Source organism: Ambystoma mexicanum, chromosome 2q (assembly GCF_040938575.1).
Source record: "Ambystoma mexicanum isolate Mex_15411 chromosome 2q, UKY_AmexF1_1, whole genome shotgun sequence".
In the NCBI taxonomy this organism is placed as follows: Eukaryota; Metazoa; Chordata; class Amphibia; order Caudata; family Ambystomatidae; genus Ambystoma; species Ambystoma mexicanum.
In genome coordinates this window covers 1437898021-1437924222 of record NC_090924.1, presented here as the reverse complement: position 1 = coordinate 1437924222, position 26202 = coordinate 1437898021, and the positions used below count along the sequence as shown (strand labels likewise).

The 26202-nt window shown below is 49.2% G+C and overlaps 1 protein-coding gene across 4 annotated transcripts in view; it reads right to left on the bottom strand.

The window, feature by feature from the left end:
* The window catches only part of BRCC3 (BRCA1/BRCA2-containing complex subunit 3), a 197196-nt gene that overhangs the window by 123262 nt on the left and 47732 nt on the right, over positions 1-26202 (bottom strand). For all 4 annotated transcript variants that reach the window (XM_069648986.1, XM_069648988.1, XM_069648987.1 and 1 more), the window contains exon 4: positions 10792-10880. In XM_069648986.1, coding sequence (XP_069505087.1) covers positions 10792-10880 — 89 coding nt within the window. The remainder of the gene's footprint in view (positions 1-10791; positions 10881-26202) is intronic.

Below are 26202 nucleotides of genomic sequence, written 5' to 3'. Positions count from 1 at the left end.
TGCCACATCCTATAGAAATATTAGACTCCGCGCCAGATTAACTAAATTACATGAACCACTGAGAATATCTCTACCACCCACAAATCCTAAAGCCAATTACAAGCCAAGCCTGAAACTTAGTTATCCTAAGCGATCACAATCCTTGTCTAATTGTAACACAAATGTCCCCCAGATTAACAATTACAAGTACAAATTACATGTTGATAACACAACTCACCTTAGCGAAGTCAAAGAAGCTAGTGAGACTAATTTTAAAGGAGCGCTTTTTAATACAAGATCGCTCGTCGCCCATGCCACTGACATAGCCGACATCACAGAAGGTGACCTTAATTTCCTTGCTATTAATGAGACATGGCTTCACAATGCAGCAGGACCCTCACTCATGTTAGCTATCCCGGATGGATATACTATAGTGAGACAAGACCGAGACGGTGTCCGAGGTGGCGGTATTGCCATCATTTCTAAAACGTGTCTCTCCCCAAGATTGTCCCCTACCCACATGTCACAATCATGTGAATTCCTTTCTGCCAAATGCCAGATAAACTCACAATCCCTCACTATCCATATAATCTACAGACCTCCTGGTCCTCTCAGCACCTTTGAGGAAGATCTGCACAACCTACTTATAAATAACTTCAAACCATACTCACAACTACTCCTATTGGGGGATTTTAACATGGGTTTCAATGACCAACTGGACAAAAATGCATCAGACATAGCCAACCTACTTAGCTCACTAGGACCATCTCAAGAAGTAAATAAACCTACCCACCAAAAAGGGAGAATCTTGGACTGGATAGTGGACTACAACTGCTTAGTCACCATTTCATCCATTCTACCTCTTTCATGGACAGACCACTCATTGGTGTCCTTCCACTTATCCACTACAAGACCTACTCTGCCGCTCCCGCTCTAGCACCACCGTGCGTCACTAGAAATAAAAAAAGTATAACAGCTGAGAAACTAATCCCTGCTATCCTCCCTACTCTCATCTCTGTATGAAAATCTTGATCCCAGTACCCTAGTCCATGAATATAACATTATGCTCATCACTTTGGATAAAATTGCCCCCGCTAAACTAAGAGCCAGCAAACCAAGAGCTCACCTAAACAAATGATTTATGCCACAACTTAAAGACCTTTGCACTTTGAAGAGAGAGTGAAACCAACTTGAGACTTTGCCCCTCCAACCTGAATAAAGCTAAACTATCTTCACTCCTCGCATTACAAGAAGGAAATTTGCAGAGCTAAATGCAATTCCTACGATGAGCGTATTGCTAAATCAAACTCTAGTATGAAAAACTTTCTATTCTAAAAGAATTAGAATCTCCAATATCGATACCCGATACCTGCATCAAATACAAAACATGGTGTGCAGACATCCAACAGGTGCTAGCTAATAAAATTAACATGCTCCAAAATAAAGTTCTGCAGAAAAAAGTAGCATTAAATCTACAGTGCTTGTGAAATAATCCCTTGCCCAGTGCATCACTGACAGCACACAATAATAAATTCCATTTCTCTAAAATGTCTACTCTAATAAAAGATGCTGCTAGAGAATTATCTTCAGTCATCACCAAACTAATCAATGCCTCAGGCACTATCCCGGGCTAAACTTAAACAATCTTGGGTGCTCCCTCTCCTCAAAAAACAGACACTAGATCCCCTCATTCCGACTAATTACATCCCATCACCACGGTTCCATTTCTGCTCAAAATATTGGACAAAGCTGCCTATAATCAAATCCAACAACACCATGAATGACACAAACTCCTAGGCAATAGGCAATCTGGCTTTCGCCCATTACATGGAACGGAAACAGCCTTAATCGATTTAAAAACACAAATAGACGAGCTGAGAGACAAAGGGAGGACAGTACTTCTGCTCTTACTTGATCGCTCAGCCACATTCGATCTGGTTGATCATAAGGTCCTCTGCAGACACCTTGACTCAGCTGCCCATTTCTCCCAGGAAGCGATCAGATGGATTGAATCCTTCCTGAGCGAGATAACGATGAGGGTTCTGCCCATCGGCAGCTGCTGACCCGACCCCCATTCTGTGTTCCACAGGGTTCGTGTGTCTCGCCAACACTTTACAATATTTTCACCAAGTCTTTGTTTGATGATCTGGACCTTCTGGGTGTCACCTACATGAACTATGCAGACGACGCTCAGATTCTCCTCCAGCTTTCTGGGGATCACAGTAAGGACACAGAATTGGTGAATGAGGTATATCTTATCATCCAAGCATGGATGGCTACTCATGGCCTATGCTTGAACGATAAGACTGAGTTGTTGATTCTGGATTCACAGGCAAACATCAATAAATTAGGACAGGAGTTCACCTCTTTCAACATTGATGGGAACTCCATTAAAGTCTCCAAGGTGGTAAAAACCCTTGGCTTCTATCTGGATTCCATACTATCTTTTGACAAACAGATAAAAACTTTAAAATCATCTACGGCTTACACCTGCAAATTGGTAAGAGCAGGCAAACCCTTCCTCTCGGATGATAGCGGTCTGATTCTGGCCAGAGCTCTAATACTCTCCAGAATGGACTACTGTAATGCCCTTTATGGGGCCAATAAAACCACCAGCCGGAAGCTCCAGATATTACAAAATAATGCATTAAGAGCAGCCCTAGGTACTAACAAAAGAACTCCTATTTCATCACTCAGACGCCAACATAAACGGCTATCTACTGGTCACAAAATTCAACTCAAGACGCCGTCTCCGACTCACAAAGCCCTTAACAATGCTGCCCCTAGTTACCTTTCAGATAAATTCCAAAGAAGAATCTCTACTAGACCAACTAGAGCTGGCAATACCAATTGTCAGACTATACCTAGATACAGGCTCACCACTATTGGTGGCAACAGTTTCCCTGTAAAGGCAGCAAAATTATGGAATACAATTCCTCAAGACCTGCGCAGGCACCAACCCTTCCCATCCTTCAGGAAAAATGTCAAACATTATCTTGACGGACCCATAGTCTCCCACCCCTTCAGCCCTTTTACCTACTATCCTTAAGTAACGGTATGATACTTTTGAATTACATGTGGAATCTCTCCTACTAGTGAGTCTAGCTGCTATATGCTAGTGGATCATATTGCAATTTGTATATTTGAACTCGGTTTACTGCTGGAATTCATATGTCTCTACTCTACCCTGAGTACGAGGGCTCCACAGAGTGATTCATACGTAACTTGTATATTTGTACACTATATATTACCTGCACCCTGAACTGTGTGCTGTATCTACTGTAAATACTATTATATTTGCATATCTGTGTATATTGTATAACTGTAAACTGTGCATCTTCATATTGTGGTGCCCTATTACCTCCGGGTCTGGAGCGCGTAATAAGTGAATAAACAAACAATCCCACAGGATGTATGTGAATCTTGCAAGGGTGCAAGTCACATTGGTTGACGTTAAGGCCATGCCGCCCACAGAGAAAATCTTTCGAGACCAGGCATCATTTCTCTTATCCCTATCTGGGGGAATTGACGGGTATGCCGATTGTCTAGTGGATGTGGCTGCCTGAACCACTAAGCTCTCAGGTGAAGGATGTTTAGTTAGGGTCAGAAGAAGAGGACCTGTACTTCCTTGTGAAATTTTTGTTCACCGCTGGTCCAGAATCTGGCGTTTCCCATGCGGCCATAACCGTCCCTTGAAGTGCTGTGTGAAAAGGAAGGATAGGATCCTTTGAAGGACCTTCACTGAGAACGTCCGTCATGTCATCCTGCTCATAAATAGGTGAATTTCTACTCCACCCCATGAATTCTACCACCCTATTCATAAGACTTCTATATCACTAGTCTGCATGGTCAGGTTTTTCAAAATCCAATTCAGGAGACGAGTCTAGACCACTGGCTGTTTGTAGACCTTCATAGAGGTCAGCCATTTTGGAGTGAGGATCAAGGAAGATCTCTTGTTCCATATCTTACCCCAGAAGGGGAAATATCCTCTTCAGAGGATTGTTTTTCGTAAATAGAGCCATAGATTTAGAAAAAGTCTCGTCTATGCAGAGGGTTATAAATCTTACCCGTGGATTGTGTAGGCATAGACCTTGGCTTTGCCAAAGGCATCGATATAGGTGCCGGAATCTGCGTGGACCTCGAAAGGCATCGATATCGTCGATGCAGGCCTCGACACAGTCGAAGGATCCTTAGATATAAGCGCTGTCGACACTACCTTCGACACTGGCGTCGAGTAAGTCTTCGACAGAGGCCTTGAGGAGACCTTCGACACAGACTTAGATGGCGGTTTGGCACCCAACGCCATTTTGTCTGGTGTTGCCTTCCGTTTATGCAACGGTCGGCCTGTCTTGCTTTTTTTTTTATGAGGTGTCGGAGATGTTTCTCTCGACACCCTCAACGAATTTCACCGGATTCTCGGACCTCCCTCTGGTCACTCTTAGAATGAGCCGGGCTTGGTCTTCATGCTATTTCTTTGAGGGGGTCTCGGCCGCGTTCTCAAAGATTTGCATCATCGAGGCTCTGAAAGCTTCCCATTTTCTAGGGGAATCATGCTTTGATGGCCAGGTGATAACCCCTGTATCGGAAGATGATGATGATGAAGAGAGATCAGCGACGCCTCTTCGAAGACGATTTTCTAGATGGACTCCTCGACCTAGATTTCTTCGATTTACGTCGGGATTTACCACTAGACTCCACTGAACTTTGAAGATTCCTCCCCCCACTGCCAATTTACCTCTTCGTTCCTTGAGCGCTTTGTTGGTCATGGCTTGGCAGGAACCGCATTCGTCAACTCAATGGTCCGGACATAAGCACCAGAGGCAAACTCGATGGGGGGTCAGCAATAGACATTTTCTTCCTGCATTTCTGGCACTTTTTAAAGCCAGTTTTAGTGGTAGAAGGATTAGATGAGAAAGACATCTCGAAAGACTGAAGTGCCGTTTTCGTACACACCAAGCGAAAGCGGTCAGAAAAACAGAACTGAAGCCACAGGCGCGGCTCGAGCCCTTTATACTGCGGATGATGTCGACGCTCGTTGGCAGCCCTCAAGGGACATCGGCGCTGCGACCTCGAGTACAGCGCCCCTTGGTGTGAAAAATGTTTTCCAAAGCAGCAAAACTGAAGATACGAATATATCCAAGATGAGGAATACGTGGGAGGACACAATCCATTCGAACATAAGTTTTAGGAGAGATTCTAAGTATCAAGAACTGTAGTTACTCTAGGATAAAGAAAAGAATCTCAATAGGAGAACCCAAAAGGTTCCTAGCAACGCTGCCCATAAGGGGCTATCTGCTGCAATAGTAAAACACAGATTCCTTAAAGAGATATGGAGGAAAGAAGACTCCATGGGACAGGTAAAACACATAGAATAGAGTTCCAAGAGACAGAACCCATAAGAATGAATGTATGGAAAAAGGCTCCACTCATTCAGGATTAAAGAAAAATGCCCATACGTTCAGCAACACATGCTTGGGGTCTTACTAGGAGAAAGGATGAAGCATAATGATAACATCTCCCTAACACTATCCACTCTACAACAAACAAAAAAAAAAAAATGAATAAAATATAAACTACAAAAAAAACAAAAAATAAACTAACCTTAAGCATAGCCTAGGGTTACTTCCCTTTTTTTCATCAAATTAGTGGTGGCTGGGTTCTGATGCCCACCAAAAAGTTCTTCTGTATATTTCAGTTCTTGATTAAGTATTAAAGTTCCAAAACAGAAAAGGTTTCTAGTCTATATTTTTTGGTTGACATGAAGTCCTTCTCCGATAGGAGAGACTGTCTCTGCCATATTCCGTCTCCTGGGAAATATCCTCCGGACCTACGGGTCAGTATTCAGACTGGCTACAATGTTCTCTTATTCTTTCCGAAATTGTTCAGCTTGGACTCATCCAGGCTACGGCTTGGCCAGCCCTGGTTGCTTTATCCTTTCGCTCACCCAGTCGTGGGGTAACTGGTTTTACAACCACGGGTGGGTTACAAGCCTGTTCAGCCCTACTGTGGTAGTTGCTTTGCTATGCTCCTTCTGGGGTACTTATACTCTCAGTCCGCCATGGAACACAGGCTAGTTCAGTTCCGTTAGATAGCTTGTTTCTCTCACCCCTCCTGGGTTATTCAGGCACTCAGCCAGCGTGGGCTAATGGCATTCTCTGCCTTTCTTCCCTCTGCTTTTGCACCACTTTGTAGAATATTTGACCTTGTAGCCCTGCGGGCAGCATGTGGTTAGCTCAGCCTTACTTTTTTCGGTCACTTCTGTTTTTTCACCCCTTCAGGGGATATGCAGACTTAGTGCAGTGCAGACTTTGGTCTGGCCTCAATGTCTGCCACCTGCCTTGGACATGAGATTGCATACCTCTTTTCCAGAGGCAGGGTCCATCCGGGGATTACGTGTCTATGGCAGGCATGGTGCCACGTCTCAGACCTGGCTTAAGTCTGAGCAGTCTTGCTTCTCTCATCAGCTTTTGGACTCCCCCGCTGCTCATGGTTTGGCTTTGCTTCCTTCCTGCTTGGGTGGTCCCAGGCCCTCCATTTTTCCCAGCAGCAGAGTCCCCCGGCAGGCTTTCCAAACTCTCCACCCACCACGTTAATGACATAGTTCTTCATTCTGCGTCTTCCTGTGAGGGAGGGACTCCCTCCTCTGTGGTCGCACAGGCCATTATTTCTTGCTCTCCAGCTCCCTATCTCCCGGTCTGCTGGTGTATTTGGGACCCTCCTTGGGAAGAGAGGGGAGATGCCCTTGTACATGATGCTAACAAGAGTGTGGTAACCAATACAGGTCAGATACTAAGTCATACACCTTAAAGGGGCCTTGTATATTCTACCCTGTTCAACCCCCATGTAAAGTGAGGTGGGATGGAATCCTTACTTGGGCATACTTTGTCCAGAGGGCGCAGTGAGTAACCCCCAGTGGGATCCCGCTTGCCCTGTCCCCTAGGGAGGGTGCCGAGTAGCAGGCACACCTCCCTAGTCCCAACGGGGGTGGCTCCCCCTTGGGGAGAAGCGATGAATTCTCTGGATCACTAACAGGAAGCATCGCATTGCCTTCGGCAGCAAATGTGTAGGGGTGAGTGTGCATGGGGGGGTGAGGGTGTGCACAGGGGAGGGGGGTGTGTACGGGTGGGTGTGTAGGATGTGGGGGTGGGTGTGTAGGGGTGGGTGCATGTAGGGTGTAGGGGCGGGTGCATGTAGGGTGTAGGGGTGGGTGCGTGTTTTTATACAGTTTACCAGACCATGGTTTCCTTTTAGCCCGTCCTAGTCTCTGGGCATTAGTGCCAAATCATGTTCGAGGTTTTGCAGTAGGCTCTTGAAAAACAGAACACTTTGATGCCTTTTCTTTGTGGTTTTAGACTTTTCACAAGCTGCATCGAGGGGTGCTGATGGGAGAGTTATAGAGAGTTAAGCGGCTTGCTACAATTTTCAATTATGGGTTGTATTTGCTCGCACTGAAAGAACTCTTTTCTACTGCCTGGTACCAGTGGGAAGTAGCTGCAAGATGCCATGTGAAAGCTAAGTGAGGTCCTGCTGCCTCCTTATCAGCCAATTTACTGAATACTAGTTGCAGCAGTGATTTCCTCTGCACAATCGTACAATAAAAATTAAACATTTCAACTTTTTGAAAAAGGTTTTATATATATGCTGAAAACACGATAGTAGCCAAGAGTAGATTTGAATTGAGTAAGTCTTTAGGTAGTAGATGGAATGCCTTCTTACAGTAGTATAGGCAGCATTCAAGACAAAATCTGATGTTAAAGAACCTATGTGTTCCACGTCTTAGACCAGATAGTTTATAAACTGATAGAGTACTTGAGCAAGCAAATTTACCAACCTACAGTGTGTAGGTACGATGCCCACCCTTGCAGAAAGAGCAACGTGTAGTGTTTCCCAGGAAATAAACCTCAACGGATCATGTCTTCACTTTGCTTGCATTTACAGTTTTGGTTTTACCCACTGTGAGACATTGTCTGAGCCCTGGGGGAATCTCTCTGAGGTGGCCAGGGCATGGCCATTGCCCTTGGATCCAGACCCTGGGGGTGGACAAGTGCAGGAGGATCACCTGGGAGAGGGGTCCTCTGGGAATGGGGGTGTGACATCTGATGGAGGGATGCAGTATTTTCCCTCCTTTGACACTTCCTCCACCTTTATAGGTCATTCTAAATCCTGTCCTGGTGCACCCCCCACCCCCACTAATTCCATCAAGTACCACCTCAGAAAGGTGGTGTGGGAGAACCAGGAGAAGGAAATTGCAATTATCTCGTGTATGACAACTGCAGGACTATCCCCCTGTCCAGATATGCACCTACCTGACATTCCCTCAGTTGAAATAGAAATTGTCAAACCGGTTCCATTATGCCCCCCCATACCTTCCTGTAAAACTAACCAACACATGAATTTACTGTTACACACTCACCCTGTTTATTTCGGCAAATCCCTACAAAGCGTTTCCCTAATTAACCAGAAAAAACAACTCCCACAATCCCTCCACACTGACTCTCTCTACAAACACTGAAACGAGGAAGAGCGGAGCTGAAAGAATGAAGATCCCTCACACCATTGAGAGACAGAAGAACTATGCCATACTATGACTGGACAGTCCCGCTAATTAGGCCAGGTAAGATCAGGCCTCCTTTTCCAACTACTCACACCTGGCTTCACTGGAGACTCCCAGGAAGTATAAAAGGCGGAAAGGAGAGCACACTTTGAGCGAGTTGGAGATGCTGGAAGGTGCAGGAAGCCGGAGGAAGACCAGAAGAGCTGTAGAGACCAAGTGAGAGCTGTAGGAGGAGTAACACGCCCGGACACTGGCCCTGCAAGTCCAGAGGAGACTTCACTGTCCAGAGGGAGCTGTACCTCCAGAAGGCAAGTCCAGGGGCAGCTGGGTTTACCTGGCAGTACCCACAGCAAGTCTCCTTCCCTGGGCCAGTCAGGTGAACCCAGGTCTCTGAGGGTTCACCTGACTGGCCCAGGGAAGGAGACCTCAGAACAATATCCTCTTTTATCTCCTGCCGCTCCCAATGCCAAATGCCATTTTGGAGAGGTGAGAAGTGGGAGCAAAATCCTGATGTTGCATTCTGGGACTGGAAGTCCCAACCCCCTTTTTGAAAAATGAGGTATGAGGAGGGATCGAGCCCTGCAGAGGGAAGTTTCTTTATGAACTTTGTGAGAGGGGTACGAGCCCAGAAGAGGGAGGCCCTTTTGTGGACCTTAAAACTCTAAGGGGTAGGCAATTAGGCTGTGACCTCAGGAAACATCCCCATTGAAACTCCTGCAGCTCCCAAAGTCCAGGACTGCCGTTTTAGGGAGCATTGAAGTAGGAACAAAATACACTATAATGCATTCTGGGACTGAAGTCCAAAACTGTTTTTTTGGGGAAACTGAAGGGTCCGCACCCGGGAGAGGGAGACCCTTAAAGCAAGGTGAGAAGGTCTGAGCCCGGAAGAGGGGACCCTGAACTGTAAACAAAAATAATAATATAGTAAAGGACCAGCAGGAGAGTGGTCCGACTCTGGTTGCTGCCTTTTGTTGAAACTGCTTATACCAAGAGGCTCTAGGAGAGGCTGGCGTAAGACGTCAAAGTGGTCCTACAAGGGTCGAACAAAACCCCTTGTACGATCCAAAGTCTTGAGGAAACAAAGTGAATTGCATTACTGGAGGCAAAATGTGAGCCCGAGTTAGGGATGCCTACGAATTAGGGTGATCAGTTACAACCCTGAGAATAGTGTTAAAAAGAACTGCGTGAAGCCTGGCTAGGGGCTTTAAGGAAAGCCTGGCTGGCGGCCGATACCTAGACTTGGGTAAGAAGTGAACCTAGGGGGTCTAGAGTGATCTTATGAACTGTGGCAAGTGTGACCCCGACGGAGGGATGTCGAAAGAAAGCTAGGGGAAGGGAACAAGAAACACTAAAATGGCAAAAAAAAGAAGACGGGGCCATTTTGGTAAAATGAGCACCCTTAGGTGCCTTTACTGCAGCTGTGAACACAGCCCGCGGAAAAGGTGCAACAGAATACTAAAAAGATATCACTGCCACCAGCCATTGAAGGTAAGCTTGTCCCTGTAACAGAATTGTTACAGTATTAGTGTGAAAGGGGATACATTGCATCTCCCCAGCACTCCACATAAGGTGGGACGTGCTGGTTTCACCTAACCAAACCTAAAAGGGATTCAAAGATCTTTTCTACCCTTGGGACATGTAGTTCTCGCAGGGTTAGCCTGAGAAAGTTAAAAGTGGAATCCCTAGGGCAACCCAGCAACAATTGCCAAAAAGTTAACAAGGATAACTTGAAGGAAAAAAAAATGACACTATGGAGTGTCTAAAAAAATGGCACCTATTAAAAAAAAAAAAAAAAAAAAAAAAGAGTAAAAATACTAATGTATTCCATATCAACCCACGAGGGAGACCAGCCAACAAACTCAGTTAATCCCTCCCCATAGAGTAGGGGTCTGCAACCTGCAGCTCTCCAATTGTTTTGTACTACAACTCCCATGGTCTCAGTATGGTGTATGCTAGCTGGGCTGATTGGAGTTGTAGTCCAAAACATATGGTGAGGCAAAGGGTTAGGCAAGCTGCTTGCCTAATGCCAATGCACAAGAAGTCAGGGAAAGTTCTGGTTGGATCACCACCTTCCCCTGAACCCCTCCATAATGAATAACTGGTGACCTCCCTCATCTGCTGTGACCATTCTTCCAACCTATCTAATGAAGGTTCAATAAGCTCCCCAGCTTATCCTGCATCCCCCAATACATGATGCTGAGGACCTCCTTTCCGATTTCTAAACATTTGGCAACCCTCACACTGCTGTTACCGCATACCTTGGTATTTTTGTCTTCAATGAAGCAGCTGAATATGAGCCCAACAAAGCCCTGGTCCATCATCTGGTACATGGCCTGCGTGCGCACATCTGTAATTAAAGAAAGAGAAAGGTGTTCAAGACTCGCCAGACCCTACGGGGGACACCAACACCATTGAATTGGCACAAAGCAAGAGGAAGTCACTTGGGAACCAGAGCACATATAGGAGTACAGAAACAATTTGCAGTTCACAGATTGCTATGGAAAGCAATTCAAGAACAAGAGAGCATGCAGAACCCCTACACCATTCACAATTAACGCACACTGCAAGAGGAAGGCAGTGAACAAGGACACTGAAGCCATTCATACTTCATACACTGCTCATAAAAGGCACTAAAGAACCACTCAAACAAAACCCATCCGCACTTCACAGAAAAGGCGGCGGACGGAGGGGGACTATTCAAGTTCAACAAGACTTGGTGCAGGAGACCAAATGCCTGGCAAAGCCCCAGCTAATACCAAAAATGTTGGCTTCGTCATTTTATGTTTTTAACACAACTTCAGTGTAGGGACAAGCGTAATTCTGATGGTTGACGGCACACTTGGTTTAGACATGTTTGTTACACCATAACTCATTTACAACTGCAATTATGCCATTAACACTCCGAGCACTGCTTTGAAATAACACTGGCAGGCACGAGCAGCTGTTACTGCTTGATAAAGCTAGCTCAAAGAGATCCTAAGAGAATAAGTGCTAGGCAGGGTGGGGCCAGTAGTAGGTGAGGATGGCCATAGGCATTAGCATGGCCATGGACAGTTCATTGGTGGGTAAATTCCCAAACGCTCCGTGTCCCTCCTCAAACGTACTCCAATGTAAAGGTTTCGGCTTATAGGTGGCGCTTTAGGTGGAATTGACCGTCCATATTTTCACTACTTTCGCCAATGCCCTTTGTAGAACAGGTTTGAGAGGTGACCATAGAGCCATAGCTCCAAGACGATGTTCAACTTTTGCTCCTCGTTAAGCCATAGGCCCCTTCCTCCAAGTTGCTCTATAGGCGCGCCGTATTTAGTCACAGCAGTATTTCTCCCTTTTCCTCATGGAGCAGGTTCTTGAACCGGCTTGAATTTGACCTAAATGGACCATCTTCACACTCCTTTGCCTCTAATATTACTTTGATTCGATTTCTCCAGTGACCTGCCAACTACGCCTATTTAAGCATAGCACCCATTTTATAGACGTGATAGTCTTTTATAAATGGGAAAGGTAGCAGGTGGGCTGACTCTGGTCAAAGTTGGGTATAGGTGGTGCAGCATCCGAATAGGCTGGCCCAAGGCTGCCTCAACATTTCAAGAGTATCTGGGTGTAGTTACCTCACGTAGACATTAGCAACAATTGCCGTGTAGAAGGTTAGACATTTTAGTGCTGGAACAAAGCACAAAATAAAAGATGAAGCATTTATGTGCTTCTTTAGAATATAATATTTTACTGCTTACGATTGTTTTTGTTACATTTCAAGCATTTAAATAGAAGCCAAACTTTTCGAAATATTCCTGGATGCTTTATTAAGGTCAGCAACAGTTCAAAGGTCAAAATAACATGACTATAGAAATACTTTCATATTTGGACTCCTAAAAAGTCCACGAGTAGATTTCAATGAAGTCTCATAGAAATGTCCCACTTTAACCTAAGTATGTCGGCATGACCTTTCACAAATCTGGATCAAAGCCCAACTCCCAGGTTAATAATTGGGAGGTCATATAGCGATCTCCCAAGCTATGACAACAGAAACAAATCCCCTTATATTCATCAGATTCTATGGCAAGACTGGAGGCGAGCATTATGCTTCAACTTACCACTCTTCAGCAGTTTCAACAAACTATAACCAAAAACAACTTTGAAATGTCCAAAGTGACTTTTCTTCTTTAAAACTACAACTCCCATAGTCTCTGTAGTCATCCACTCTCCAGCTCAGCTATGACCGCATCCTGCCCCCGAGCTCCTCCTCTTCTTTTACCGCTCTTGAAGCAGATAAGTAACGTTTAATTTACCTCTCTCTGTAATTGGAGTAGGGTAGCTATTGTTGGCATATTATTGACTTATGGTAGCCAATAGTTAAGGAAGGTTAGATAGTGCATGAGATAACCAACGTATTACGTGGAAAGAGCTTTACAATAGAAAATAACGTATATATTTATCGTGACTAAGAGTAGCTAACCGAAGATTGCGAGCGCAGTATCCACATGCTTTGCGCGTTGCAGCATGGTAATAACTGAGTGGACATTCCACTCAGCCCACGTAGCACAGACCCCGTGCTGTATATCCGGCACTTCGGGGGTCCCGATTCCTCCGCGAAACTACCGGAGCTCCTCTAAGGGAGAAGAAGCGGCGCTGCGCTCTGGCCCCCACCCTCACCCTCACGTAGGCGTGGCCAGAGCAGCCGATAAGGAGAGAGAGAGTGTTGCTATGCTCCAGGCCCCACACTCAGGGAGAAGTGGACGGGGCTCACTGCGTCCTCCGCATCGCATTTCAGCTGCGCCGCGGAGGAGTAAGGTAGCCAAGCCCGGCGGTATAATCACTCCCCGCTAAGAATATTAGCGTTGCCACGGAAGTTGATTGAGAACGGTGTTTCTACACCACGTGGGAATACAAAAGCAGAGATCTGCTGAGATCACCATCCCAAGCCTCTGAAACAGCACGAAGATCAGGAAGTGTGACTACACAGCACAATAGAGACAAGCCTCATGCAGGGGAAAATTTGTAGTATAAGCCACCATTCATAAAAGACAAATCACAAGTCCGGTGCAGCCACTATAAAAAAAATTAATTAAATAAAATTATTTCAGATCTGCCTAGCGAAGTGGGCATGCTAAGACACCTGCTACAGGTATACAGGTACACAGCACGCTCCAAATAATGTCGGAATTCCAATGGCGCGAAGAAGAGCAGCCATTAGACCTAGCTGCCAGCTTCAAAGAGGTGCTGGGGAGCTTGCTGGTAGATGCAGTGGCACAAGGGATGCGACCCCTCCAAGAAAAGCTGGAAATGCTAGAAGCTATATGGAATCAGCCCAAAGACAGCACCACAAGGACAGAGAGCATGCCCACCGGACCCTCTGGAAGAGGGTCTAAGTGAGTATTCAGGCCCGAGAGAGGAAAGCCTCCGATGACCCCCCCCCCAGGGCCCATTGGATGAGGTGAAAGAAAAGGCCCCAGAGATTGCCGATGCCTTCGCAAAGCTCAAAGAAGCCTATTTGCAGCGTCTAGCAGTGCCAGACCTCACAACCCCCTCTCCCAGGGAAGACAATGAGGGAGAAGAATACCTAGGCTCAGAAGAAGAGCCAACAGAGGGAGACCTCTCCCCACAAGAGACAGAGGAGCAAGTCGAGGAAGAATGGCCTAAGCTCAGCAGGGGGCGATGGGGGGTAGAGAGCCCGCAAGGAGAAACACTGCGAGGAAGAACAAGAGGAAATGTTCGATCCGGATAGCATCCGTAACCCAAGATCCTCAGACTGGCATCCCTCACCCAGGGTAGCTCAATACATGACGGTGAGGCTAAGAAATGCCTTAGACAAGGAGGCGAGAACGCCTTCCAGCAGAATGCCCACGACCGGATCTTCCCGGAAAGGTGGCAGAGACCCTCGTTTTGGATCCTAAAATGTTGACCTTTATATCCAAAACCAGTAAAGATCCCCAAAAAGGTATCGATATAGCTTGGAAGAGTTACCAAGAGAAAGTACTGGACTTGGCAGGGCCCCTCCCAAAGATCATGGACCTTGCAGAGAGGGCGAGAGATGCAGGAGAGGAAGTAGATCCAGAGGCCTTAGCAGGATGGGCGCAACGAGCAGTCTGCCTTCTGGGGAACGCCAACTGCGCGATCGCCTCGGAGAGAAGGAGAGGTCTACTGCTCAAGATCGACCCGAAGCTGAGCGATCTAGCATCCTATGAAGCCGGAGAAGCGGCTCAAGGCCTTCTTTTCGGAGAAACCTTCAGGAAGGAGATGGGCCGGTTTGTCGGCACCTACGCATCCTTGGAGAAAGCACAAGCCTCCAAGAAAATATTCCTGAATATGGTTTTTGCCAGGATCGGTCGTTTCAGGGGACGCTCGACAAGGAGGGAGAAGGGCCTCCAACCATAGAGCACAATACTGGGAGGACAGGCAGCAGGATGCGTTCTTTCCAGCCAGAGGTCGTACCCCCAGGGGACGCAGAGGGAGAGGGAGAGGCTTCGGCCGAGGACAAGGATTTACACAAGGTAAGAACTATTGCCTACCCTCCGGTAGGGGGGGGACGACCAGTATGTCTGGAAAAACTGGCGCGCGCTTTCCAGCGTTGCCTGGATTTTGCAAACCGTAAGAGGTCTGCAGATAGAATTTATACAGTCACCAGTGCAAGCACGCGCCCCCCACCAGCAGCGCCTAGCGGCCACAGAGCAGGAATGCTTAGACTCCAAATTGACCCAACTAGCGCAGAAGAGAGCCATAGAGAGATGCCCAGGGACCACCAGCTTTATAAGCAACATGTTTCTAGTTCACAGAAAGGAAAACGTTTGCCCTGTGATATATTTGAAAGAATTCAACGGGTGGATTGTGTACCATCACTTCAAGATGGAAGGAATCCATCAGCTCAGGGATTACCTGAGAGAGGGAGGCTGGTTGACGAGACTGGATCTGAAGGATGCTTATCTGACGATTCCAGTGCAGGAGCAATACAGAACATTCCTAGGTTTTCGGTAGAACAAACAGCTCTGGCAATTCAAGACAATACCCTTTGGGCTTGCTTCAGAGCCCTGGGCTTTTACCAAACTGATGAAACCAGTGGCTGCAGCAATACGAGAGAAAGGCATCAGACTGATTATATACCTAGATGGAGTGCGCTAGAGAGCCAACCAAGATGGCCACAGCTATGTGAGCTCTCGCGCGGCCCTGAATTAATCCTGCATTTTTCGGAGCATCGTCACCCTGACCCTGCATCTATCTCCGGTGGCAAGGTGCCTGACGGCACAATTTGAGGTGAAATCGGAGGTTCCACGGCCACAACCACCACCGCACGATCCTGAGACCCGAAGCAACTGGAGAGGCCCTGCTGACTGCCAGGCACCCGGGGATTGCCTCCAAGCCGTGTGAGGGCAAAAGCCGGGGGAAGCAGTCCGCCGCCCCCCCCCCCCCCCCCCAACACCGGGGAAAATATACCAGCACACCAGAGCCCGGGCAGGGCCCCCTGCATGGCGCGGCCGCTCTGCCAAACAGACCTGCGGCCGCAGACATCCGGGGATTGTGCCACTGGGAGACTGCAGGAGCAGCCAAATCGGACTCTGCAGCCGCGGGGAGCGAGGGCGACGGTCCAGCTGCAGAGGCCCCTCATACCCCGGCTCCCCCCAGCGACAGCGGAGAGCGGCGCTGCTGGTCCTGGTGCGGCAGACTGCGCCACTCCTCCCCCACCGAGAAGAGCGGGACCCGACGGGAAGCTCCAAAGAGTGTAAGCAGTGGCTTCTGTGCAGCGCGCCAGCGGAGCGAATTCCGGGGTGGCCAGTGGAGCCCCGTGGCCGACCAAACATCCTACAACACCAATCAGGTCCGGCGCACGCTGCGGTTGCTATACGCCACGGCCGCAGCAAGCGTTAGTACACCATACCCTTCAGCTGGATTAGCCGCATGCCAGTTCAGGCAGTCCCAAGAGCAAAGCCCCAGGACCCATATGGCCCGTTACAGCATTGATGCAGCACTCCAGCTCCAAAAAGAATCAGCAACCCTAACCCCCCCCCCCCCAATCCACAAATGGGCGACGGGGAGGAGAGAAGGAAAAACCAACTCCAGAGGCCAAACACACTGCCACTGCACGAGGAAGTGGACATTTTGCCTCACCGCCTCGCGGGCTGTGGACATTTTGCCTCACCGCCTCGCGGGCTGTGCACATCCCCCCCCCCCCACCCTCCAGTGAGTTTACAAGTTATAACTGGCAGAGTTCATTGGCAATTTAAACCCACACTGGACGCCACATCCATTATCATCTCTCCGGAGTGTCATACTCTGACCAAGAACTGCCGCTACACGACGCAAGACCGACTGCCCCCTAAATTACAACAGGGGTCAAAACAACTGCCTATAGACGCCAAACACCACACGGGGATACCTCCCCCAGCACAAACGGAATGGGTAAAACTGACAGGCCACAGAGGAAGCTAAACTTCGAGACCGGATCAGCCCCCAAGACACCCAGATTGCTGGAGGAACCTGAGCCCCCGATGGACAGTGCACACCGAATGGACGAGGGAGCATGCTCTACAGGCATCAAGGAACTCCTCCTGGACCTGAAGGCAGGCATACAGAGTCTAAACAACAAAATGGATGGCCTTTCTTCTAAAGTTAACCTCCTACAACATCGCCTAGACACCCACACTGAATGCCTGAATGAGGTAGAACACTGCATGTCCAATCTAGACGACAGCGCGGCGGCCCCAGTGGCCAGAGTGACACAACTGGAGACCCAAATGAAAGCGGCTAACGCTTGAATTGAAGACCTGGAGGGCCGCTCCAAGAGAAATATGGGAATTGTCGGAACAAGGGAACACCAGCCACAAACGAAAATGGAAGACTGTGGAAGCACTATGTACCCCTCTTTTCAGTTACAAGGCTCTTTCTCGCATATTTGTCGTCGTGAGAGCCCACAGAATCCCATCAACCAAACCCATCACGGGAGTTCCTCCCCGGCCAATCATTGCAAAATTGCTTAATTATAATGATTGTGATACCATTCTCCGACTCGCCAGGGAAAAAGGAGAGCTACACCACGATTGAGACAGAGTGCATTTTTACCCAAACTTCTCTCCAGCGGTGCAAGCACAGAGGAGTTCCTTCACAGCCATCAGGCAAAGGCTCAGAGATAACCAAATCGCTTATTCAATAATCTTTCCGGCTCGGCTCAGAGCACAACATGGTGGGAAAGTCAATTTTTTCTAGACACCTGATGAAATAAATGCATACCTGGATCAGGCAGGATGCCCCGCACTGGACCGTAGCCATGCACGAGCACAGAGAGAAAGAAACCGGAGGAACCCGACTTAGTTAACCAAGGTCAACGGCGGAAAAACCATTTACCAAGAACAGCAACCTAACCGAAACTAACAGTGGAATTAAGTTTGCCAGGGTCGTGGATTTTGGGGACCCCCCCACCCCCCTCGTGCCCCTTGCACAGCAAAAAGTTCTCACCAGTTTATCGTTATAGGTTGGGGAACCGGGCGTCGGACACGCAACAATGCGGTCCACCCCCCCAGAATAGGTATCCAAACGGGTGAGTTGGGGGTTGCCCGTGTAAGTAAGGTTGTTAGAGAATGGGTTGGGAAAAACGCCACCGGACTCCCGGCCCCCGCTGGTCCGCCATGCAGCTATTTAATGCTGAACCACCTCTACAGAACATTAAGAAGATCAGCAGCCCCTCATGCTTACTCTCCACATGACCGCGCAGCCCCACAGGACACATCTTACAAAATCAGCCCATATAAGAAACCCAGTCGACACATGGAACATTAGGGGAAACAACCTCCCATCCAAAACAAGAAAAGTCTTACAATACTTGGAGACACGAGGTGGATGTGGCCACGATTCAAGAGACATCTCCTTCCAGGAAAAGATCATCACTGGGCCCGAAACAGGGGCTGCTATAGGTATTTCTCCTTGTATTCGTCATATGCCAGAGGAGTAGCTATTCTGATCAGTCGAAGGGCCTGCTTTCGTCTGATAAAAACCGAAAGAGATACCAAAGGCAGATCACTTTTGGTGAGGGGAATCCTGGCAGCCAAAGAAATTATTTTCGTCAACTCCTACGGCCCCAATGTAGATGGAGCTAATAATTTCGACTGGGTTTTCACACACCTTGCAGAGACGGGCTCTGCTACGATCATCTGGGTCGGTGATCTGAACACTACTTTAGACCCCTCGAAAGATAGGATACGGAACACAGCTATGCCAACACCCAAAGCTAGCCTCCAGGTGCAAGAAATTTGTAGAGCCTACGATCTTGTGGACGTGTGGAGACAGTAACTGGGAGAAGCGCGACTACACCTTCCACTCGGCTATACACAACACGTGCTCCCGGATTGACTACCCGTTTGTCTCCTCGATGAGCCCTTTCTTGTGCGCACTCTGCCAAATTCTCCCCAAAACCTCTCAGATCACGCTGCAGTGACCCTCAACTGCAATCCCGCCGTCACCAAACCGTGCCTGCTACAGTGGCGATTTAAGCCAGGGTCTTTGCGGGACCAGGTTTTTGCCTCCAAGCTGCGGGACGAGTTTAAGTTTATAGAAATAAACCAGGGTGCAGTTTAATCGATGGGCACACTCTGGGAAACACTAAAGTGCTTCGTCAGAGGGGTGTGCCTGGCCAAAGAGAACGGCATCCTTAAACTGATTAGACGTGAACTAGCCACTAGTGAAGAACGATTGAAAAGTTGAACTCCTGTGCTCCATTACAAACGATACACGCACCCAAGCGGCACTCAAGAGGAACTACTGACATTCAGAGACACGGCAGAGCGTGAACTAAAATTCCTAGGTCTAGGTCGACTGATCCACTGATCCTTCAATACGGGGAAGGCCAAAAACCAGGAGCCCTCCTCGCGAAACTGATAAACGCGGACAAGAAGCCGACGATGGTTGAAAGGGTGAGCACTAATCGAGGCACGATAGTACATACAGAAGAAATGGTGGAGGAATTCAGAATTTTCTACCAAGAACTGAACACCTCAAAACACAACTCCAACTCTGAAGCCTTACGCAGGTACTCGGAAGACACAAACTTTATTGGGTAAAGAGGGAATTACGTGATCTCCTCAACAAACCTATTATGAGAGAAGAGATCATAGAAGCCATCAAATCCCGTCCAAACACCAAAGCCCCTGGGCCCGACGGCCTAACGGGGGAATTTTACAAAGCCTTTGCAAGCACTTGGCTCCCCTCCTTGTGGAGGTGTACGATGAGGCACTAAAAACCGGGTCCCTTCCACAGACCCTTTGTGAAGCCAATATAATCCTATTACACAAAACAGGCAAACCCCCCCGAGGAATCTGCATCATACAGACCCATCTCTTTACTAAATCTCGATAAAATCCTGGCAAAAATATTGGCTAGCAGGCTGCTCCCCTTGATGCCGGCTCTAGTTCTCTCAGACCAGGCTAGATTTGTGCCTGGACGCAGCACAACTTTCGGTATCAGAAGGCTGGAATCATTGAGGCACTTGACCCTGCCCACTAGGCCGTCGCAGTTCTGCTCGACGCCGAGTAGGCCTTCGACTGTCGAGTGGCCTTTCCGCTTCGCAGTTAACTAGGCGTCAGGGCCCATTTCATCAACCTAGTCTCTTTGTTGTACACCAACCCCCAAGCCACCATTGTTTTAAGATCAAAAAAGTCTGCACCTATAAATCTACAATGGGGCAACAGACAAGGTTGCCCGCTTTCAGCGCTAATATTTTCACTAATAATGGAATCCCTTGCATCGAATTTGCGATCCCAACAACTCCATAAGGGTCTCTCCATCGGTCCTCACAAGCTAATAATATCCCTCTATGCGGATGATGTAGCGTTACTCATTCATGACCCCATTGAAAACCTAAACCCGATCATGAGAGAATCAATCATATTCCCGCTGACTCCAGCCACTAGGGCATTCGCAGACGACTATCATTTTGCATGGGAGAACTCACATGTTCGATACCTGGGGATACGGATGTCCCTAAATTACCAGGACATATTCCGGGATAACTATGAGGCAGTAGTGAGGACACTGCAGGAGAAAGTAACCTGAGGGAAGACGCTGCCATTGACCTTATGGGGAGGGCCTCACTGGTAAAAATGGTGATTCTCCAGAAAACTACTATATTTATTTGCTAACATATCTATCCTAATTCCACAATCCTTCATGAAGAGAATTAAAAGTCTAGTCCTTGAACTACTTTGGGCGAGCAAACCAGCGAGGGTGGCTCACTCGACGTTAATACTACCAGTGTCCAGTGGAGGCCTAGCTCTTCCCAGATATGGAACGAAATTACTGGGCAGCCCAGGCGCAATTTCTCAGTTATTGGTATACCACGCACTTCGTCAGACAACACATTCAAATAGAATGAGCCCTAGCGACACCCAACCTATTGAGAGCTGTCATTATCAGTCAACTTCCAGTACGCCACAACACACTGAATATTGTCCTCGCGACCTACGCAATCTGGAAAAGGATGGCTCAAAAATCCAGCATTCCGGTTAGATTCTCCCCCCTCCTCCCAATCAAATTCATACCAGGGATCCCCCTGACATCGGAAAAGGTCTTTCATCAATGGGTTACGAAACTCCAGATAAACACTCTGGGGGATCTGTTCAGCGAGGGAACCTTTAGAACACCCCAACAAGCGACAGAGGGAGCGACACCTCGCTAGACACTTTCCTTTACTTCAGACTCCGATACACCCTCCAAGCACTTTTCCCGACATTCCCACAACCACCACCAACATGGCAATTATTACATAATGTGATCCAAGCACAGGGAGACGGCAGATTAGTCGCATCTATTTACAACTGACATAGTACCTGTTAACACACGCACGAAAACAAGATGGGAAAGATCACTCCACACATCAATCCCAGATGAGGAATGGACCAACATCCTAAGCCAAACGCAAAAAATCTCACGTCTCAAGCAAATTAATTTTAATTTCCTGCATCAGACATACTTCACCCCTGCAAAAAAAATGCCTTCAGCAACCAGAATCATCAGCGGCGTGTGAAAGATGCAGAGACTCAGAAGCCGATTTCTTCCACCTGGCATGGGACTGTCCCATGCTGACCCCATTCTGAACACAGGTCCTACAGATTGAATCGACGATAGTGGGGAGGAGGGGGTGGGGGAGGAGGGGGCTCGGGAACTACAACCCATCCCGATGGTGGCACTACCCGGGATGACCAAGCAACTATCGCCAGCCATAAGGAAGCTAGCAGGAGTTCTGATGACACTTGCTCGCAGAAGAATTGCCATGTCTTGGGGGTCAAGGACCAGTCCCGCCAGTGAACTGGCGCAAGGACGTCCTCTACTGCCAGGATGTGGAGACAGACTTCATCAGGACATTACCCCAACATGCTCGCCCCCCCAGACTTATGGGTACTATTAGTTACATACTTAATCAACGAGGCAGAGGAATCCACATCATCCTAACCGGGAAGGAGAAGCACCCGGGACAATGATTCCCAGCTCACCCAAACACAGGGACTGGCACCCTTACTAATACCTAATGAAGAGGATCCACTGCTTCAACGAACCCGGAGGGCTGGTGGAGGGGGGTTTGGGGGGGGCGGAAAGAGTGGGGAGTTGGATGGCGCATTATTGTTGCACCCTAATGTGGGTGTGGTTATGTAACGGTTTGAGTGAAAACTTAAAATAAAGTTTAGAAATCTCTCTCTCTATATCTAGACGACCTACTGCTCCCATCGGAGGACCGGGAAGCGCTAGAATATCAGACAAGATGGGTACAGGACCTGCTGCAGTCATTGGGATTCCTAGTGAACGCAGAGAAATCAGTTATCAAGCCGGCGCAGAGGCTAGACTTTCTGGGGTTCATATTGGACACAAGAAAGGCTATGCTGGAACTGCCAGCAAGGAAGATACAAGATATCAGGAGAGAGATCAGGGCATGCTTAAAACAGCAAGTAGTTTCACTAAGAGTGCTCGCAAGGCTTGTAGGGCTGCTGGCAGCATCCATTCAAGCCATATTTCCAGGCCCCTTGCACTATCGAGCATTACAGAGATTGAAAATAAGGCACTTGCAACAGGGATTAAAGTATCATCAACGAGGCCACCAGGGGGCGCAGGCAAGATGGCTGCCTGAGCCTAGAGTTCCCGTTCAAGCCCCGGGAACTTTGCGAGACAGGAGAAGGAAGGCCTCAGCCCGCTCACAAGGCCAAGAAAAGGCTTGCTGAACCGAAGCCCAACACAACGTTCGAAGTCCGGAGCTCAGAGGTGCCCCGGGCCTGAGCTACATGGCAGGGAGTGCGAGCGCCCCTCCCCCTCCAGGACTCCACACTACGTCACGGAGCAGCGCATCAGGAGCAACAGGCGAGATGCCAGAGTCCTGCGGCCTGGACAGCACCCCCCCATCCCCACAGACAGACATCGTCATCAACTCTGTGTGTAACGGGGTGCAACAGCCCCCGCGCACCACCGACGAGGCGTGCACCGAGAAGGACCGCGGTAAGGAGGTGGGGGCCGTGTTGAGGAGGCAGCGCCACTGTTCGCCCTCTCGGCAGCCGCCCGACCCCTGAGCCCAGCACCTGTCTCCGGGGCCGGAGTGGGGGCGCGCCCGCGGGAGGTGCGCCCAGGAGTTGGGGCCCGGACTAAAAGATGAAGAGCGCCGCGGGCCGTGTGGGGGGCCCACCGTGCCACAACTGTGAGGATTAAAGGGCACACGCTCAGAAGAACCCAAGAGCCCACAAGCTCCTGAAGTCAGGTCCGAAGAATCAAACGCCCTCGGGACCCCCCCCCCCCAACCTGGGTCGACGCGGGAGCATGCCCGAACATTGACTGGTGGGGGACCCAACACAGCAGGGACACGTGTAGCAAGGTGAGGAGGCACCACGGAGGGGCCCCCCTGAGCAAGTAGCACTGACCCCCACCATCCACGCAAGGGGGACTAGCCAATCTGCAACCACTGTCAGAGGGTCGGATCCTGAGAGCCCACGCACCCAGTCAATGGTCCCCAGCCACGGGGCGCACAGCACGGCCACCGGAGTGCCACGCACAGTCGCCCAGCAAGACCAAGAGAGGTTGCGTGAACCCCAAAAGGACCCCCTTCTAGCCTGAAGCGCGCCCTTCCACACAACTGGTGTGGAAAACACGGGAGGGGTCCTGACGGCTGGCCACCATCCAAGTGGTCACCCCTGTAGCTGGGCCACATAGAGAAGCACCATCTACCCCGCAAAAGCCTCTGGTACCAATCTTACCCTACATAAAGCCCACTCTCACCACGGATAAGGCCTATACACCGGACCCCAGCGCTCCTCAGACCCGGGGCCGCCCTGCACCAGGCCCAGAAGGACCAAGAGACCCTGAAACAGGGCCAGACGAGCTACCAGCGACTTGCCCACGACCCAACTCATCTGCGGACCCACTGACTATCGGTACAATAGCCCAACCACTGAAGCCCCTGAAAGACCAGCCAGGAGATAAATTGGAGTGGGTCGGGGGGACGGAGACCACCACACGAGTTCCACGGGGACACCTTCACACCCGACCTTGCACGATCTACATGAGTTGGAAGGAAACTCTTGCCAAATTCCAATTTACGAGCCGACGAGAACGAAATGGCCTCCGGAGGCCCACCCACCCCGGCCCCGGCCCTGGGCGCGATCCAGAACAACATCCAGATGATCTTAGAAGAGATCCGGGGGATAAAAACAGACATGGGGGCCAAGCTGGCAGACCTCACTACAAAAGTGACTACTCTGGAAGACCGCATGGAAGGGATTGAAAACAACCAACTTTCCACTGCACTCCTAGAGACTCAAATGGAAGCCAGGTTCATGGAGGTCCAGCGGCACGAAGAGGATCTAAGATTCAAGGTCGACGACATGGAAAACAGGGAAAGGAGAAACAATTTACGCATCTTCGGCCTGGTGGAATCGGAGGGAGAGAGCCTGCTTGGCCTAGAGGTCGAGATACACGACATCATACATATTATTCTGGGTAGAGAAGCCACTGAAGACGTCAAAATGGACAGAGTGCACCGCACCGGACGTGGAGGCAAGGGCCCTCGCTCGGGTCCTAGCAAGATTACATTATTACAGAGACAAGGCTAGGATCTTGGAGAAGGCGAGGACTCTTGGGAACATACAATACGTGGATTTCAAGGTGGCCGTTTACCAAGACCTCTCGGCCCTCACCTTGCTGATGAGGAAGAAATGCGGCAACCTCACCAAATGGCTCCAGGAGAGGGGGGTTAGATACCGCTGGGCCACCCCTTCTACTTAGCATTTGAACGGAAAGGAGAGAAGCACCATCTTGTATCTGTAGAAGATATCCAGAGGGTCACGGAAGAATTACTGAATGACTGGGCCGGACCCTCAGTCGACTGTGACAGACATGCGGGACCCGGGTCGTGGCCATAGCGGCCCAGACAATTTTAGAGGCAAGGCAAAGGTAAAGGTAAAATGGGCCCGCAAGTTCCAGAAAACTAGACACCCCTCCTCGGCATCCGAGGGACACCTGAAATGAACCAGATACCGCAATATAGCTCTCAGTCTAAAATGTCATTGGCCCGTCGACCACACAAAAATCCATCGAAGAAACCGAGGACCGAGGCCCCTAGAAACTAAGTTAACATGCCACGTTGGCACCAGGTTAGCTCCCGAGTTAGGGGAGCCAGGATCGGGACGTGGTTGGCCCTGCGGCTCTGCCAAGGAAATATTAGTCAGATGGGAGGCGGGAAGGGGGGCAGCACTTAGAAGTCTGGAGTGCGAGACCCTCTGACAAACCTAAAATGGGCAATGGCTCCCACAAGAAGTTGAGGCTGGGGAATCCAGACAAACCATGACACCCGGGGCTGGGAAAGAAGCCCTGGTGGTTAGTTAACCAGACCCGACAACCGTCGTGGGATGAAGACGAACCCCTCGACAACTGGGAAAGGGGGGAGGGAACCGAGGAGCAGGAGGGACAAGCCTAGAAGGTTTGTGGGAAATGGGATCAGCCAGATCGAGCTGGGGCTCTTAGCTTCACAACGGGCTCCACACCGGAAACAAAGGAGCACAAAGAAAATATGATCAAGGACGACAATGGTTGAAGGCAGGATAGGCACGCTCAATGTCAAGGGCTTAAACTCTCAAAACAAAAGATCACTGACGAGCAACATGTTCCGCAAACAGCTGATGTTACTCTTCCTACAAGAAACTCACTACAAACAGGGGAAAGAGTTGCCGATTAAAGGAAAAGTAATTGGGAGCAACTTCTGGGCCCCCCCCCATAGAAGTTCAAAGAAGGAAGGGGTGGGCATTCTTCTATACAAGACTCTCCACCTCACAAATATAGAGACCAAGAGAGGCTTCGGGGGGCGATTCCTGGGGATGAAGGGCACTTGTGAGGGCGAACGTATCATGCTGGCCACCCTATACGTGCCCAACTCTGGTCAGATACGGTTCCTGACCCAGATCTTCAGGCTAATGGATGAATGGGCAGAGGGGGCCATGATACTAGGAGGTGATTTCAACCTCATAATGGACCCTAAACTAGACTGGTGGACGGCAAGGGGAGCAGGGCCAAGGGGTGTCACCAAAGACAATCTAGCTCTACAAACTCTCCTAAGGGAACGCTATTGGGCAGACGTGTGGCGCAAGGCGTGGCCAGGCCCGGGGGGGATACACCTCTCCCCCACACTACACCTATACGAGATTCGACCTGCTCTTAACCTCAGG